General features: G+C 44.5%; 1 protein-coding gene across 1 annotated transcript in view; it reads left to right on the forward strand.

The window, feature by feature from the left end:
* Positions 1 to 1,541: 1,541 nt before the first annotated feature.
* Positions 1,542 to 15,955, forward strand: part of CCNY (cyclin Y) — a 162,122-nt gene continuing 147,708 nt past the window's right edge. The window contains exon 1 of the mRNA XM_069729689.1: positions 1,542 to 1,959. Coding sequence (XP_069585790.1) covers positions 1,806 to 1,959 — 154 coding nt within the window. The 5' untranslated portion in view covers positions 1,542 to 1,805. The remainder of the gene's footprint in view (positions 1,960 to 15,955) is intronic.

Raw genomic sequence — 15,955 nt, forward strand, 5'->3', positions numbered from 1 at the left:
GGGCTATAGTGAATGACCCCCTCATACACACCGGGGGGCTATAGTGAATGACCCCCTCATACACACCGGGGGGCTATAGTGAATGACCCCCTCATACACACCGGGGGGCTATAGTGAATGACCCCCTCATACACACCGGGGGGCTATAGTGAATGACCCCCTCATACACACCGGGGGGCTATAGTGAATGACCCCCTCATACACACCGGGGGGCTATAGTGAATGACCCCCTCATACACACCGGGGGGCTATAGTGAATGACCCCCTCATACACACCGGGGGGCTATAGTGAATGACCCCCTCATACACACCGGGGGGCTATAGTGAATGACCCCCTCATACACACCGGGGGGCTATAGTGAATGACCCCCTCATACACACCGGGGGGCTATAGTGAATGACCCCCTCATACACACCGGGGGGCTATAGTGAATGACCCCCTCATACACACCGGGGGGCTATAGTGAATGACCCCCTCATACACACCGGGGGGCTATAGTGAATGACCCCCTCATACACACCGGGGGGCTATAGTGAATGACCCCCTCATACACACCGGGGGGCTATAGTGAATGACCCCCTCATACACACCGGGGGGCTATAGTGAATGACCCCCTCATACACACCGGGGGGCTATAGTGAATGACCCCCTCATACACACCGGGGGGCTATAGTGAATGACCTCCTCATACACACCGGGGGGCTATAGTGAATGACCCCCTCATACACACCGGGGGGCTATAGTGAATGACCCCCTCATGCACACCGGGGGGCTATAGTGAATGACCCCCTCATGCACACCGGGGGGCTATAGTGAATGACCTCCTCATACACACCGGGGGGCTATAGTGAATGACCCCCTCATACACACCGGGGGGCTATAGTGAATGACCCCCTCATACACACCGGGGGGCTATAGTGAATGACCCCCTCATACACACCGGGGGGCTATAGTGAATGACCCCCTCATACACACCGGGGGGCTATAGTGAATGACCCCCTCATACACACCGGGGGGCTATAGTGAATGACCCCCTCATACACACCGGGGGGCTATAGTGAATGACCCCCTCATACACACCGGGGGGCTATAGTGAATGACCCCCTCATACACACCGGGGGGCTATAGTGAATGACCCCCTCATACACACCGGGGGGCTATAGTGAATGACCCCCTCATACACACCGGGGGGCTATAGTGAATGACCCCCTCATACACACCGGGGGGCTATAGTGAATGACCCCCTCATACACACCGGGGGGCTATAGTGAATGACCCCCTCATACACACCGGGGGGCTATAGTGAATGACCCCCTCATACACACCGGGGGGCTATAGTGAATGACCCCCTCATACACACCGGGGGGCTATAGTGAATGACCCCCTCATACACACCGGGGGGCTATAGTGAATGACCCCCTCATACACACCGGGGGGCTATCGCACACAGCCCGTGTCCCCTCTCATCATCTTCCCCCCATGTTCCCGCTTCCCTCCCCATGAACCGGAACCTCTCCGCTGCAGTGACGGCCCCGGGCTGTGGTGATGCGCTGCGGAGGAGGAGCCCCTGTACCGGGGAAGAAGCCTCATTAACCATGAGCCGGCCGCGGAGATGCTGCTGCCTGCCTGCCTGCCGGAGCCGCTCTGAGGGGCTCCTGATGTAGAGGAGCGGCCCCTCCTCTCCCCTGGAGATGCCCTGCTAGCAGCAGCCCCCCAGCATCTGCAGCTGACACTCCGGGGGGCGCGTCTTGCTGATTTCTCCCCATCATCGCTCGGATCTGCTGCTGCCGCCAGGAGGGCGAGTATGGGGAACACCACCTCCTGCTGCGTGTCCTCCAGCCCCAAGCTGCGGAGAAATGCCCACTCCAGGCTGGAGTCCTGCCGGCCGGAGCAGGAGCTCAGCAGGGAGGACACCGGGTGCAACCTGCAGCACATCAGTGACCGGGAGAACATAGACGGTAAGAGGCGCCGCCTGCCTGGCACGGACAATGGGCTGCCCACCGGTGGGCGTCACGTGTGTGCTAGATCCGCTGTCAGTCGCCCACCAGCTTCCCCAGCTGCTGCAGAACCTCTCGGTGATCATTGCACTGTGGGTGGGAGGATGATTGACGGCTGGATTCTGCTCCATCTGCGTGTTCATAAGTCTTCCTTGCATTGCCACTCATAAATTGGTCCTTAAAGGGATTGTTCGCCTTTTGAGACCTTTTTTTTTTTTAGATCTTAAATGTGTGTATTTTAGGCAAAAAAAAATCGCTTTTGCCATTGGATTCCTTTACAAATGTCGCCGCTGTTGGTGTTCTATAGCCTTTGTGTTGCAGCCTCCGAAATGACTTAAAGGGGTCATCCGCTTAAAAGGGAAAGTTTCCCCTTGGCTTAGTTCAAAATGTAATTCCCAGCACCCACTGGCACAGGTTTACCCCATGGTGGGTACTGTACAGGAAAAGGTGGCATCACCAGTCCACCAGCGGCGGCATTGCGGGGCTTGTGATTGGCTGCAGCGGTCAGATGACTTTAGCAACACGTCATCAAATATTTTTAGGATGACTCATTGCTCAAGTCACCCGACCGCTGCAGCCAATCATGTGCTGCTGGAACAATGACATCACCTCTTCCTGTGCAGCACAGACCATTATCTGACCGGCACTGGATCCAGGCGGATATCAGTCACTTTCTACAACTTCAGTCTCCTGGGGAAGTTTTTGTTTTGTCCGCACTACCCCTTTAACTGAGAATCCGTAATGGAGTTGTCAGAACATGAGAAAGGTGAGCTGCATTTTGATATCACAGATCTGAGAGGAGCTCGGTGAAAGACAGGTAAGGGAGCAGCCAGTCTGTCGAATAAATCGGAACACTGAACACATGAAGCCGTCCCGCTGGAGTCTGGAGGGCCGCCGGCCAGTCCGGGCACTGCGTCCTGATCTATACAACCATCTGACTGCACCCTAAGCCTGATAACCTCTCCGGTTAGAATGCGCTCACTGAAGGATTCTCAGTTACCTCCATCTACAGACAGCAGAACAAAGAGGCTGCAGAAGACAAACGGCAAAACCAAATAGCAAAAAAGGAGTTTCGCCCCAAATACATGGATATCAGTCAAAGGAAATGGCCCCTGAGGGATGATAACCCCTTCAACCAGGGCCCAATGTGACTTGGGCGGAGGATACCTTGGTAATGCTGCTGAATGCTGTGATTCTTATCGGGAGCATCGGGGAACGTTGTGGTAGGCGTCTGCCATGGGCGACATGACTCCGGAGAAGTGTTACAATGTACCAGCACTGCTCTTAATGATCATCTCTTCCTGGTTGTTGCTAAAGCAAATGGAGTCTGATCTATATCTATTGGCGATGGTTGTAGCCGGACGGAAGCTGTCAGGGGTCCACAGTCGCTGCTACAATAGGACCACAGCCATCCACCCTACGAGAAAGTAACAACTGGGATCTGCAGCGAGTAGATTGGTCTCTAAGTGGAGTTTTGTGAATGTGGAAAATGCCGCAATGATGGGCAGATTGGGGCCACGTGACGTGTGCGGTCCGCTTCATCTATCTGGGGCCTGATAAAGGTCACTGGGGGTCTTTTATATTGGGGGGGGAGGGGATGGGAGGAGAAGCCATGATACTCCCGCAACACTACTTATGGTGCATAAAGATAACGGTGTCATCAAAAATACCTTGATGCACAGAAGATTGCCGGACGGATGGTTTTAATAGGATTAGACAGTGGATGAGCACATAATAATAATAATAATAATAATATTATTATGTTCATTGGTAAGAAACCTGTCACCGCTTTTACCATAATCATGCAATTAGGATGTGAATAACTAAGGACCCCACCCCCCGAATATCATCATTCTCCATAGACGTAATACAGGCCTTTGCTTGACCTCTGATTTCTGTCCGTTTACAGCGGTGTCGCTCTAGTCAATGTCTTGAAATGTTTCTTGAAGGAGTTTTCCAGAGTGAAAAAGTTCTGACAGTGATTCCCGGTGGCGGTGGACAGTCACGTGACCACATGTATGTGATAATCCCACTAGCGGTCAGGTGTCGATAATGGAGAATTGAGAGACAGGCGGAGTCTAGTTGACGAGAGACAAGTACTTACGGTAAATCGCGGATGTGTGGTCACGTGACTGTCACCCGCCCAGGCAAGAATCGTGACAGTGTGCGCACCGCTCTGACACAATCTGGTGTCTGCACGCACAGCATCTTCTTCTGAGGCTGGACAACCCTTTTTTTTTTTTTTAATATATTATTTTTTTCTTTCTCTGTTATATCCTAATAATTACAATGGAAAATGTGATATTTTCCTTTTTCGAAGGAGTATTGTCAGCTTCTAGATGAGCCATTACTGGGACCTGAGGGTCTCCTGAGCTCACCTTTCCAGGTTCTGCAGCCGCCGTGGGTGCAGAGGTCCCGCCACTGACATCTATGGAGGTGTGTGCCACTCCAGCTGATGGAAGCCACTCCGCACCAGCCACTGTCCAATTTAAAGGCTGCAAAACAAAAACACTTCCCAAATTCTTCAAAACCCCTTCAGGAAGCAAAAGACTCCCAAAGAAGAGTTTCCTCACGTGGTCCCTACATCAAAGCTCTTCATTTGTGCCTGCCTCATGTTCACATACTCTTATGCCCCGAACCATCAGTTCTGTTTCTCCACTTTGCTTCTTTTGGTGCTTTAAAGTCTCAAAGACAAAAATAAAGGGCATTTTTTTTATTTTGCCCCAACTTCATGATTCGTGAGCTCCGTTTTGAAGCATTTGGGGCAAAAAAAAGTCAGTCCATACCGCAAGAGGAGAAAAGACCTGTCATTAAATCACCGACGATGATGGAGTTCTGAAAAAGTCACCCACGCCAGCATCCACATTCAGCAGTTGTGTAACTTTAAAATTCCCTTTTCTGTCTGGTCGTCATGTTTTTCTGGTGACTTTGGGCCAGATTAGACGTTTGGGGACTTGGCTCATATTGAAGGATGAACCATTTTGCAGATCCTTTCCATAAGCTTTTAAAATGTTGAATTCTAGGCTCATCTGTAGAAAAGCAAATGTACTCTAGTGGTGTACAAAGTGCTAATATTGTAAGCCACTGGGGTACTGAAGTACCATTTTTAAAAAATAAAAAAACTGGGAAAACTCTCAAAGGATGAATTGGCCAAAAACATCTGGATATTTAAAAACTGCCCCAAAAATGAAACGGAGTGAAAAACTAGAGCAAAAAATGCCGCTCAAGCCAAATCTAAAAATCCTAGTATGTTAGAAGGAATCTCCAGAATCATCATGTCCAACCCCCGGCTCAATGCAGGAAAATCCCAGATCCGAACTTTAATTGCAAATAAGGTACAATAACAATGATGTTATGTTGGCTGGAGCCCGACCGACCACATGTTGTCTAATAAAATTGTTATATATTTATTTTGCATTGAAGACCGTTGAATACTACGGTCTGTGCGGCCTATAGGATTTCTGGTTGTTTGCAGATTGCTCAGTTTATAGGGTCAGGTTGCTTTTTGGGGATTTTTTGTGTGTGTGTGTGATTAACTTGCATTCATATTCAGCATTATTGAAAGAGTAATATTTATCCAATTGTAGAGACTTTTTTTTTTTTTGGTTTGTGCTGTCTTTGCTCATCAACCTTTTATGGGGGTGAAGTACAACTAGAAGGAAAAGTTTAAATCTCCATGTAAGGTTATCCTGGAAAATATATATATATATATATATATATATATATATATATATATATATAAAATTATCATTATTATTTATGTTTAGTGCTATGGCATTGAATCATGGCTCCCCACAATAGATTTTTTTTTTTTGTGTGTGTGTAAAATTTGGTACAATTTGCCATTCCTACTACTGGTTCTCTGCGAGGAAGAGGCCTGGCCGAGGTTGTCTGACCATGTTTTGTATAGAGTCGTTTTGCTATTTTAATAGTGTTTACATTAACACATATCATTGGACCCCGCTGCTGTTTTACGCCGTCCTCTGTCCTCTTTATAAAAGCTCTGATTGCTTAAAGGGAACTTGTTGCTGAGATTTTACTTCTGTAATGTGATGGTATTGCTATCTAGATGCAAGCCAGTGTCGGACTGGGTAGGCAACAGCCCACCAGTAACATTGATTCTAGTTGCCCCCCCTTCATCTGCATACAAAAAATAACCTGACCCTAGTGCACTAATTTCCTTTTTTCTTCTTCTATGTAATGTAGATTTAGCTAGCTTGTTTGGTGAATGATTACATGATGCCTTTTTGCAATGAAGCAAGTGTAATGGCGCTATTTATTAGCACTCTTATACAGCGGCCTACCGGAGGATTCTCCTGTCTTCCGGTGGGCCAGTCCGAGCCTGAGTACAAAAATTAAAATGATATCTGGTTTGGGGTAATCTTATACATCGCCCCCAAGTTATAAAGTTCTGAAACCACTTGTGAATTATCCTGGAAACCATCGTCGGTGTGTGATACACTGGGAGGGCCTCAATACGCCCCTGACGAACTGCCAGGATACTTGCATGTGGCTTCATTTTTCATTGCTGTCACATCAGGTCACTACAAAACCAGTATCATTTCAATTGTTGTACTAGAACCTTTACACTGTTTCCGGTAGTAAAATATCATTAAATGGAGTCTGTCGCCCCCACAACGTATATTAAACAAACTGTACAGTAATGTAGGGGACGTAGCCCCTATAGAAATCATATTAGCACTGTACATTGCAGTAGTACTGTGCCTCAGAACATTTTTGTTAATGCAAATTAGCGGTCTCCGCGCATTTTCACCCCCTCAACTGGTATTTTGATGACTTACTCCACTTCTGATTGACGCCACTCACACGACCAGAGTGAGCCCCGCCTGAATTTAGCTGTGTGTGCACACTGGCACTGCCATACACATAGTGTCAGTGCCAGTTTGCACACTGAGGGCGCATTCTCCTAACTGGCTTCTTTCAGGAAAAGAAGTGAAGCGAGCGGCGGCAACATGGAGAGAGGAACCGGGGAGGAGAGTATGCTTGCCCACAGGTTCAGGCAGTGTCGGTGTGCAGACGTGTTGGCTGAGTTAAGGCTGTGATTGCTTTTAGCCAACGAGTGCTGTCAATCCGAAATGCGGGAAGGCCCCAAAATTGTAATTAATGGGGGTGTAACCATGCACGGAGTCCTTGGTTATGCCATGAGTGACCAAAGCATAAAAAGTACGGTAATTTTCTCAAATGCTGCACCACTGTAATGTACTCTGCTAATGTTGTTTATTTTTTCTTTTATTATATGAGCTAATTGTAGTTATTTTACTCTGCATTTTGAGGCCATCACTAAGGAGCAGAAGCTGAGGACTGATTTCTGCATAACTGGATTTCCTTTCATAGCTGTATCTATGTGACAAGTCACATATGTATTATTTCGTAGGTTGAGAACAGACCTAGGTCCATCAAGTTCAACCTTTGTAAACGTCTTTGAAGTAACATAATAATGATCCCACAAAACTGCAAATGGCAGAGGGGGTATAAGAGGATTGGCGATGAAGCCGGAGCAGAGCTTTTACTTGGACCTGATCTTTGTTAGCTGAACCTTACATTTTTGATAAAGACTCTGCTTCTTGGCCAGTGAGCGGCACTCCATCATCTTGGCATTGCAGACTTACTGCAACATGATACAGCTTATTGTCTAATGAACTAATTAATGGAGTTTTAGAATACCGTGAAATCCTGCTCTAAAGGAATGTACATGACTTACTGCAATGCCCAGAAGTGATCAATCGTGAATGTCCTCTTCACTTTGTTAAAAAGAAAACAAAAAAACAAAACTCTGTACAACAACTGCATGCGTATAAGACACACAGGGTGTGTGCACACGTTGCGGATTCGCAGCAGTTTTCCATGCGGTTTACAGTACTATGTAAACCAAATCCGCTGTGCACATGCTGCGGAAAATTCAGCGCAGAAGCGCAGCGGTTTATTTTCTGCAGCATGTCAATTCTTTGTGCGGATTCCGCAGCATTTTACACCTATTCCATAATAGGAATCCACAGGTGTAAAACCGCAGGTGAAATCTGCATAAAATCTGCAGGTAAAATGCAGGGTGTTTTATCTCTGGATTCTGCAGAATCCGCCTGTTAAAAAATCTGCACTGGAATCCGCAACGTGTGCACTTACCCTTACAGCTCTGCTTGCTGCGTTTTTTCTGATAACTACATGGTAGATCATGGGATCACCAAGTCGTAGGTGATATTGTGTTCAGAAGTGTTCTAAACAGTGACATGCTTTAGAATAGATCATGTATAAACATTATGATTTACTTTTTGGGCCTGTTCCACGTGCCCGAGCACAAACTGCAATGCTGGGACCTAGTGTCTGCGAGAAAAAAGAATTGCAGTATGCTTGTTTTCCTTTTTTTTTTTTTTTTTTTTTTCTCCACGAGACTCACCAATTTTAAGTCTATGGGTGCGCAAAAAAAAAACCTCATAGAAATCATCAATTCTTTACAGAAACATTGTTTTTACCAACCTAGGAAACTGATTAATGTCAGTTATTGATGAAAGTGATCATGTTTTGTTTTTTTTGCATGGGAAAACAGGAGATATTTTATTTATTTTAACTTTTTTTTTTTTTTTTTTTCTCCATCTGAAGATGATTTTTTTTTTTTTATAGGCTTATATGGAGCTGCTGAGTTCAGGTCAGGAGACCAACTGCGGGTTTGGATATCTTGGACTGTTCTCGGACCGTGCATGTCTGATGACCTTAAAAAGTTTGTTCCATAAGTTCAAACCCGTCATTATACCCTAGAACAGAGGTGTCAAACTGCATTCCTCGAGGGCTTCAAACAGGTCATGTTTTCAGGATTTCCTTAGTATTGCACAGGTGATGGAATTATTCTGTGCAGGTGATTAAATTATCACCTGTGCAACACAAGGAAATCCTGAAAACATGACCTGTTTGCAGCCCTCGAGGAATGCAGTTTGACACCCCTGCCCTAGAAGAGAATACGAGCATCGTAGAGAAAATCCCATTTGGAACTTGCTTTTAAAAGCTGTAATGGAGACTCTGCCACCTAGGTTATGTACCTGCGCAATTGGAACTAATGCATGTTGCACCCGGCTCATTCTCTTACACTGGCCGATCTGCAGTCCATTGTGCCGGATTTGGGCCTGACTGATAACTACTGATCTGGGTGCCATGTCATCTTATATTTCCCTTAAAGCTGTGTTCGAGGAAAAAATGCCTAGTAATGGGGTCCACTAAGCAAAATAACTATTTCTAGTTCTACTGCCGCACAAGAGTTGAATTGACGCCTTGTTCCATAGTTTGTAAAGTAAAAACCATGCAAGCTGATGGCATGAAATATCCTCTACCGTAATTGTGGACCCATTATATTCTCTGACTTTTCATATAGGCCGAAGTCTCTTAGGCTACATTCACATTTGCATTGTGCGCCGCTGCGTCGGCGATGCAACGCACAACGCAAATAAAAACGCACGCAAAAACGCTGCGTTTTGCGACGCATGCGTCATTTTTTGCCGAAATTTGGATGCAAGAAAAATGCAACTTGTTGCGTTTTCTGCGTCCGACGCTTGCGGCAAAAAAGACGCATGCGTCGCACAACGCAGCACAACGCATGTCCATGCGTCGCCCATGTTAAATATAGGGGCGCATGACGCATGCGTCGCCGCTGCGTTGCCCGACGCAAACACGCAAAACGCTAATGTGAACGTAGCCTTACATCGCTATGCCCTACTGTTGTCACTGTAGCTTTTCTTGGTTCCAATGTCCTACTGAAAATATTTGACCTTACTTTGTTGCCAAAATATTGAGCTTTTTTGTTTGCTTGTCTTGCAACAGAAAATGGAGATGGCCCCATATGTTTGACATTGAGGCAGTGATTGTACATGGCGCACCCTGGTATTTCATGTTTTAGGTTTTTGTCAGCACGTGATTGGAGACCATTAAAATTCCTATAATCCGTCACCTAATAGTCAGTGTATCCGCAGTTATTAATAAAAACTTCAGTACTCTTACATTATCACCCTCTACTCCTCTTTGGTCAGACCTCATCTGGAACACTGTGTTCAATTCTGGGCAACACATCTTAAAAAAAATACATTGAAAAACTGGAGCAAGTTCAGAGGACCACAACCAGGATGGTGAGCGGACTGCAAACTATGTCCTACGAGGAATGTTTAAAAGGATCTGGGAATGTTTTTAGCTTGCAAAAAAGAAGGCTAAGAGGAGACTTAACCCCCTTCCGACATTGGGCATAATAGTACGCCGATGTCCGACACCCTTCCTTTTATGTGGGCTCTGGCACTGAGCCCCACATCTTTTCCGGCACATGTCAGCTGTTTTGAACCCCCTTTTGCCACATTCAAAATAAAACAATAAGAAAAAATCAAATAACATACACATATTTGCTACCGCCGTGTTTAGAATTTCCCGATCTATCAATTTAAAAAAAAAAAAAAAAAAAAAAAAGGATTATCCAGATTGCTAAACAGTGTAACGAGAAAAAAGTCAAAACCCCAGAATTACGTTTCTTTTTGGTCCCCACAACATTGCATTAAAATGCAACAATGGGTGATCAACACCAAAATGGTATATTTAAAAACGTCAGCTCAGCGCTCAAAAAGTAAGCCCTCACCCAACCCCAGATCACGAAAAATTAGACGCTACAGGTATAGAAAAATGGCACAAATTATTTTTCTTTTTTTAACAAACTTTGGAATTCTTTTTTCACCACTTAAGGCCAGGGTCAGACCTAACGTATAAAAATACTATGAATTAACACATGTGGAATTATAGAGGTAGAACCTCTTGTATAGTTAACTTTTCAGTACTTTTCTGAGAATTTGAAGTCTTTTCATGCAAGCAGTTGTTTTCAGACAATCCGGTTCAACCTCTACCAGGCTGTTTTAACTCTTTACAAGCTAAAAAAAAAAAGAGCAGGCGGGGAAGTTGATTAAAAACTGTTCTATAAAGCACATTAAAGGCATAATCAAATTTCTGACGCCAGTCAGTTCTCCTCTGGGGCCTGCACAATTCAGACTTTTATGGCATACCGTCTTTGATGAGAACATCAACATATTTATTCCTGGAGTCCTATTGCTGTCTCCTCCTTACCCTCCATAGGTGCGTGGAGAATTTTTACCTTATTATCTGCAATCCAGTGTTTTATTCCTAAATAATCAACATTTTTCTTCATAAATGAGCTGTCCGGCTCATAAATCTTATGAGAATCTGCTTCAACAGTTTATTATAAATGAAAGTAGGAGTTACCATTGTGAGCCATGTAATGACTGACAGTCTGATCTCCATGCCTCACTCTGGTAACCCTTCCTTTCAATTTAAATAATCTCTGGAGGCAGATTCTCAGGGAGATCTATGTCCAGCCCATAGATCTTAACAGCTCATTTACTTATTAAGAAAGATTTTTGATTATTCTGGAATTCCTCATCGACTTGCAGATACCACGGTATAATTTTATTCAACTTCCTGTGATCTACCTGCTCATACAGACAGCTTAGGAGGGCTGATCCTACTGACAAATTCCTTTTTTTTTTTTTTTAATGTCCAGCATCTCTATAGTGACAAACGTAGGAGTTCTGCTTGGCAAATTACCCGTCTATGGCCGGCTTTACTAAGGAAAGCAGATTGAAGAGACGGCAGAATCATTCTCTGTATTCAGCCCTGAATGTGCAGTAATGGAAACTACGGTAATCTATCTGATCTGTGCAGTCTAGATAAATGATAACAGAGCTTTTTTTTAGAGCTTTTCCTCTGCAGCTCGGGCTGAATCAGATGTCTCCAGTGTTGGTACAAATGAGCATCAGATTGTCTGTTGAGCTGAAAAGCGAGGGAGGTCGTGGCCATGATGGGATGACTCTGCATTGTATAGGTGTACCTAATGGTTTTACATTACAAGCCCTATCAGCCAAAACTTTTTAACCTCCTTTCCAATATTGTTTTTTTTTTTCTCCAAAACCGCTATGTTTTGTTAGAAAGACCTCTAAAGGTGTCCTCTGGCACCTAGCACTGATATGAATTATTACATTGCATGGACCTTGCACATCACAGGGTATCTTCCTAGGGAATGGAGGATTGGGTGTCGGGAGGATAGCTCTGGACTCAAGGCACCTCAACAATCACTGCCTGGAGAGAGGTTTTTAGTTTAGATCATTTTTTTTTTTCCTTTTTAGATAAATCTGACTTTTTTTTTTTTTTTTCAATTGATTTGCAATTGTTTATGCTAAAAAATTGCAAGAATCGGTCAAACACAAAAGTAAAGAGCATTTCTGTTTTGTTTTGTTTTTCTACAAATTCATGAATCGCTTGCACCATTTTGAAGGATTCGTTCCAAAAAAAAAAAGACGGCGATGAACCTGTGACATTGTCTTCTCGGATATTATTTTGAGGTATGGGTTTCTCTTGGATTCGAGGCACAGATCTCCTTACTGCACTTTCCCAATCTTTGGCGCTTCTGCCTGCACAACGTTCGGAGGTGGGACCCATATATAGAAGACACTAGTGGCATATCCCGTGGATATCCTTTCCCGTCTGTGCTGAGAATACCCCTTTAAGAGCGATGATCTATTTTCCTGCATGGTACAATAGGGTCCATGGTGTTCTCTCCAGGTGTCCCCAGTAATAACACGTTGAGGGATCGGTGGCGGTGCTTCCTTTGTCAGCGGTCCCTATGAAGAATACGATTTAACAAAGCTTTTGGTGTCCGTTCCTTTTCTCCGCCGCCAGTAGGTTTCCGGAGGTTGGCGACACTTGATCAATGAGTCTTTTTAGCTTTATCTAGGACAACTGCTGGCTGCTGTGACATAAATGAGAAAATTGAATCAAACCTTGATCAGTGAGGGTTGTCACAATCCTGCTGGAAAAGAAAACCTCAGCGAGAGTTTCTGTTCTCCTTGTTTGATAAGCCAGCAATCATCTAGATGACATAATCAACCCGGCCGCAGAGATTTCACACAAACGTCTCTTGCTTTCTAATAATTGTAAGTATTTTCCCCTCTTTGCTTAGCTAAATGACTTAAATGACTGTTTATCTTGGAGGCAAGAAAAAAAAAAAAAACACCACCACTCAGCTAGAGAATTTTTTTTTAAAGGCTGACCATTACGGTGAATTCATGCTGAGCAGCCGACCGGTAGGGGGGCTTCCAAAATGAACCATGGTAACCTCTCCAGAGGGCGGCTCTGTACTGTCCTCATGAATTAATTTCTAATATATTATATCTTTATATTCTTATAGATCGCCTTAGATCAAGTATTAATAATAAAGGGGCAATCATTCGCTCTGTGTCTGGTATAATGCTAGCGGTGCTGGGAAGGTAGGTGATAAATGGACATGGACAGTCTTGGCAATAAAAAGTAGAACCCTTGTATAAACCATGTTTATCATACTTTTAGACCTCATATTACTGCCAAGATACTTCTGCCTTCATAATTTATGATGGTTTAAAATTGTCAATCCATGCATCAGTGTGGCATTTAATGGCAAATGTTGACCAACAAGTCATATTGTTAAAAAAGCAGTAAAACATAATTGGCTGTATGCATGCTTTATATCTGCATAGAAATGCGTGTTCGACCACCATAATAAAAAAACCAAAACAAAAACAAACCAAAAACAACAACAACAAAAAAATAGGTATGCTGGACTCAGTAGCCAAGTGTACGCCTAAACAATACACTTTACATCGGGGACTGTGAGCACATCCGAGCTGACATGGGGGTAAATTCCTAGCGTGTACTTACTACGTGCCTGAAAAAAAAAAAAAAAAATCAAGATATGGACAGATCCTAATGGTTTTAGTTTGGTTGTGGAGGGTCCCATATTCCAAAGGTTCTGGTCAATTTTCCAGTGTGCCACTTCATAAAAATGCATAATCCTTTAAAGGGGACATTTCACGTGCTCAAATTGTAAATTGAGATAAATACCATAGAAAAATTCCCTAATTCTGCTGCTTCGTTCCTTTTTTTTTTTTTCTCTGCGTAACTCCATTGCAGTGATATTCATGTTTATTCTTTTTAAAGCGCAATATGTGACATCTCTGCTTTCAGTCCAACTAGGCATTTCTTCAGATTCTTCCAAGGGGAGGTACACTTTCACCCCTTTCTCCTATTTGCTGCCAATCACACCTAGGCAGCCTCTGAGACTGTCAGATCAGTTTGAAAGCTGTGATTGGCAGCAACTGGGAGGGGTGAAAGAACATACCCCCACCAGAGAAGACTAAAAAAATGCCCAGTTGGGTGGCAAAGCTAAAATTTCACAAATTGTGCAACAAATGCAATGGAATGATGCAGCACAAAAAGGAAAAAAAATTGGCAGAGTTGGGGGAGCTCAGATTTTTACTAGGAAATTAAATTTTTTGGAGCGGGTCCTCTATAATGGCACATAAATAAAGGTGGATAGTGGTGAGAAGAAATAGAATCTTTCAAAATTGGGTACATCTTGGAAAAGGGTTGTGGTAGAGCAGCTCACTGGGCTTGACACAGAGGTATAACCGGAACACTGTCTCTTTAAGAAAATGCTTTGTTTTTTAAGAGCGCATAAACCAAGCTTGGGAAAATAAACATGGCCCTCTGGGCAAAACAGAAAAACCCAAGAAACCAATAGAGAAACCGTCTTTGCTGTAGCTGGTATCAACACGCTCACAGGTATCAATGTCCACGATTTAGGTTTAGCACACACTTTCCCAGAGTGCTCCGTCTCCAGGCACACACTGAACACTGAAAGCTCTGGCCTTCAGACTTTGTGACTCGTCCATCATGTGACTGATCACATGATCTCGACATTGCAAAGGTCCTGTCGGGACTCTGAAGGTGGAGATACGGCGGACATCCTCCCACCCGCTCTATGGAGGTCCACTAAAACCAGCCCATAGTGTAACTTTCATTTAACCCTCCCAACACGTAGTGTGCTGCAGGAAATTATTCTGGTTTAACATCGCTGATGCCATTACGCACAGTGACGCATCTTCCCTCCATCACTTCACCAGTAACTCTGTCACATGGTATGCATTTTATCTAGCCTCTTTCCATGTTCTCCACCCCTCAGTACAGCTAAAAGACATGTGGATGAGGGGCGGTTACTGATTATTATACTTTGGTCCTTTTCAGCTAGAGAGGACACATCAGCTACTCTATGGGTCACATTCAGTATGTGAACGGTGGTGTACACCTGGCCGGATGTCAGTGGGCAGGTGCAGCGCGGATTCCCCGCTGGGATGCCCCGGGTGCCAGTGATATAGTTTGGCCATTGTCTAGTTACCTCTCGGTGGTAGTCGGCTCCTTTTTACGTTTGGGTGTGAAGTACATTTGTCATTACTTGTAAGCTGGTGAAGATACACTTGACTGGAGCGGCTGATTATGTGGCAGCGTCCATCAGAGATTGCAGAACACATCTCGCTGTATCTGTAGCAACGAAAGACAAAGTGCCGAGCGGCAGCTGAGGAACGCACCACAGGGTTGGAATAATCAGATTGATGGTGTCCCCACTCCTGCTGAACTACAATGCCTGTCACTGTGCGCTCACTCACTTGTATTGATGGTTTTGTTTTTGTACCCACAGGGCAATGAAGGACTTTGAGACCTTTTTCTCCATCCACCTGCTTCCCCCCCCCCCCCCCCCCCGTAGAACAGCAGGCGCTCTGATTCTAGCAATGCACTTTTTCTACTTCTTTAACCCAACCATGATATATAATAGTTAAAGGATATGTCCACCTTGGCGAACATTTTTGTCCCATTGCATTTAAAATTAAATGTCTACGTTCCAAATATTATCTATTAAAAATGTCAGTAGTTTCAGGTCTATCCTGACCAATGCAACTCCATGGCAGCCACCGAAGGGTGCAGATTGTCTTTACTTTTCACCCTACTACTCCCTCCCCTACCGAAATTATATGTTAGTAAGAATTTGGCACTTTATAACATGCTTTGTTTATCGGTTTCCATAGAGGTTAATTGAGCT

Source organism: Ranitomeya imitator, chromosome 6 (assembly GCF_032444005.1).
Source record: "Ranitomeya imitator isolate aRanImi1 chromosome 6, aRanImi1.pri, whole genome shotgun sequence".
Lineage (NCBI taxonomy): Eukaryota > Metazoa > Chordata > Amphibia > Anura > Dendrobatidae > Ranitomeya > Ranitomeya imitator.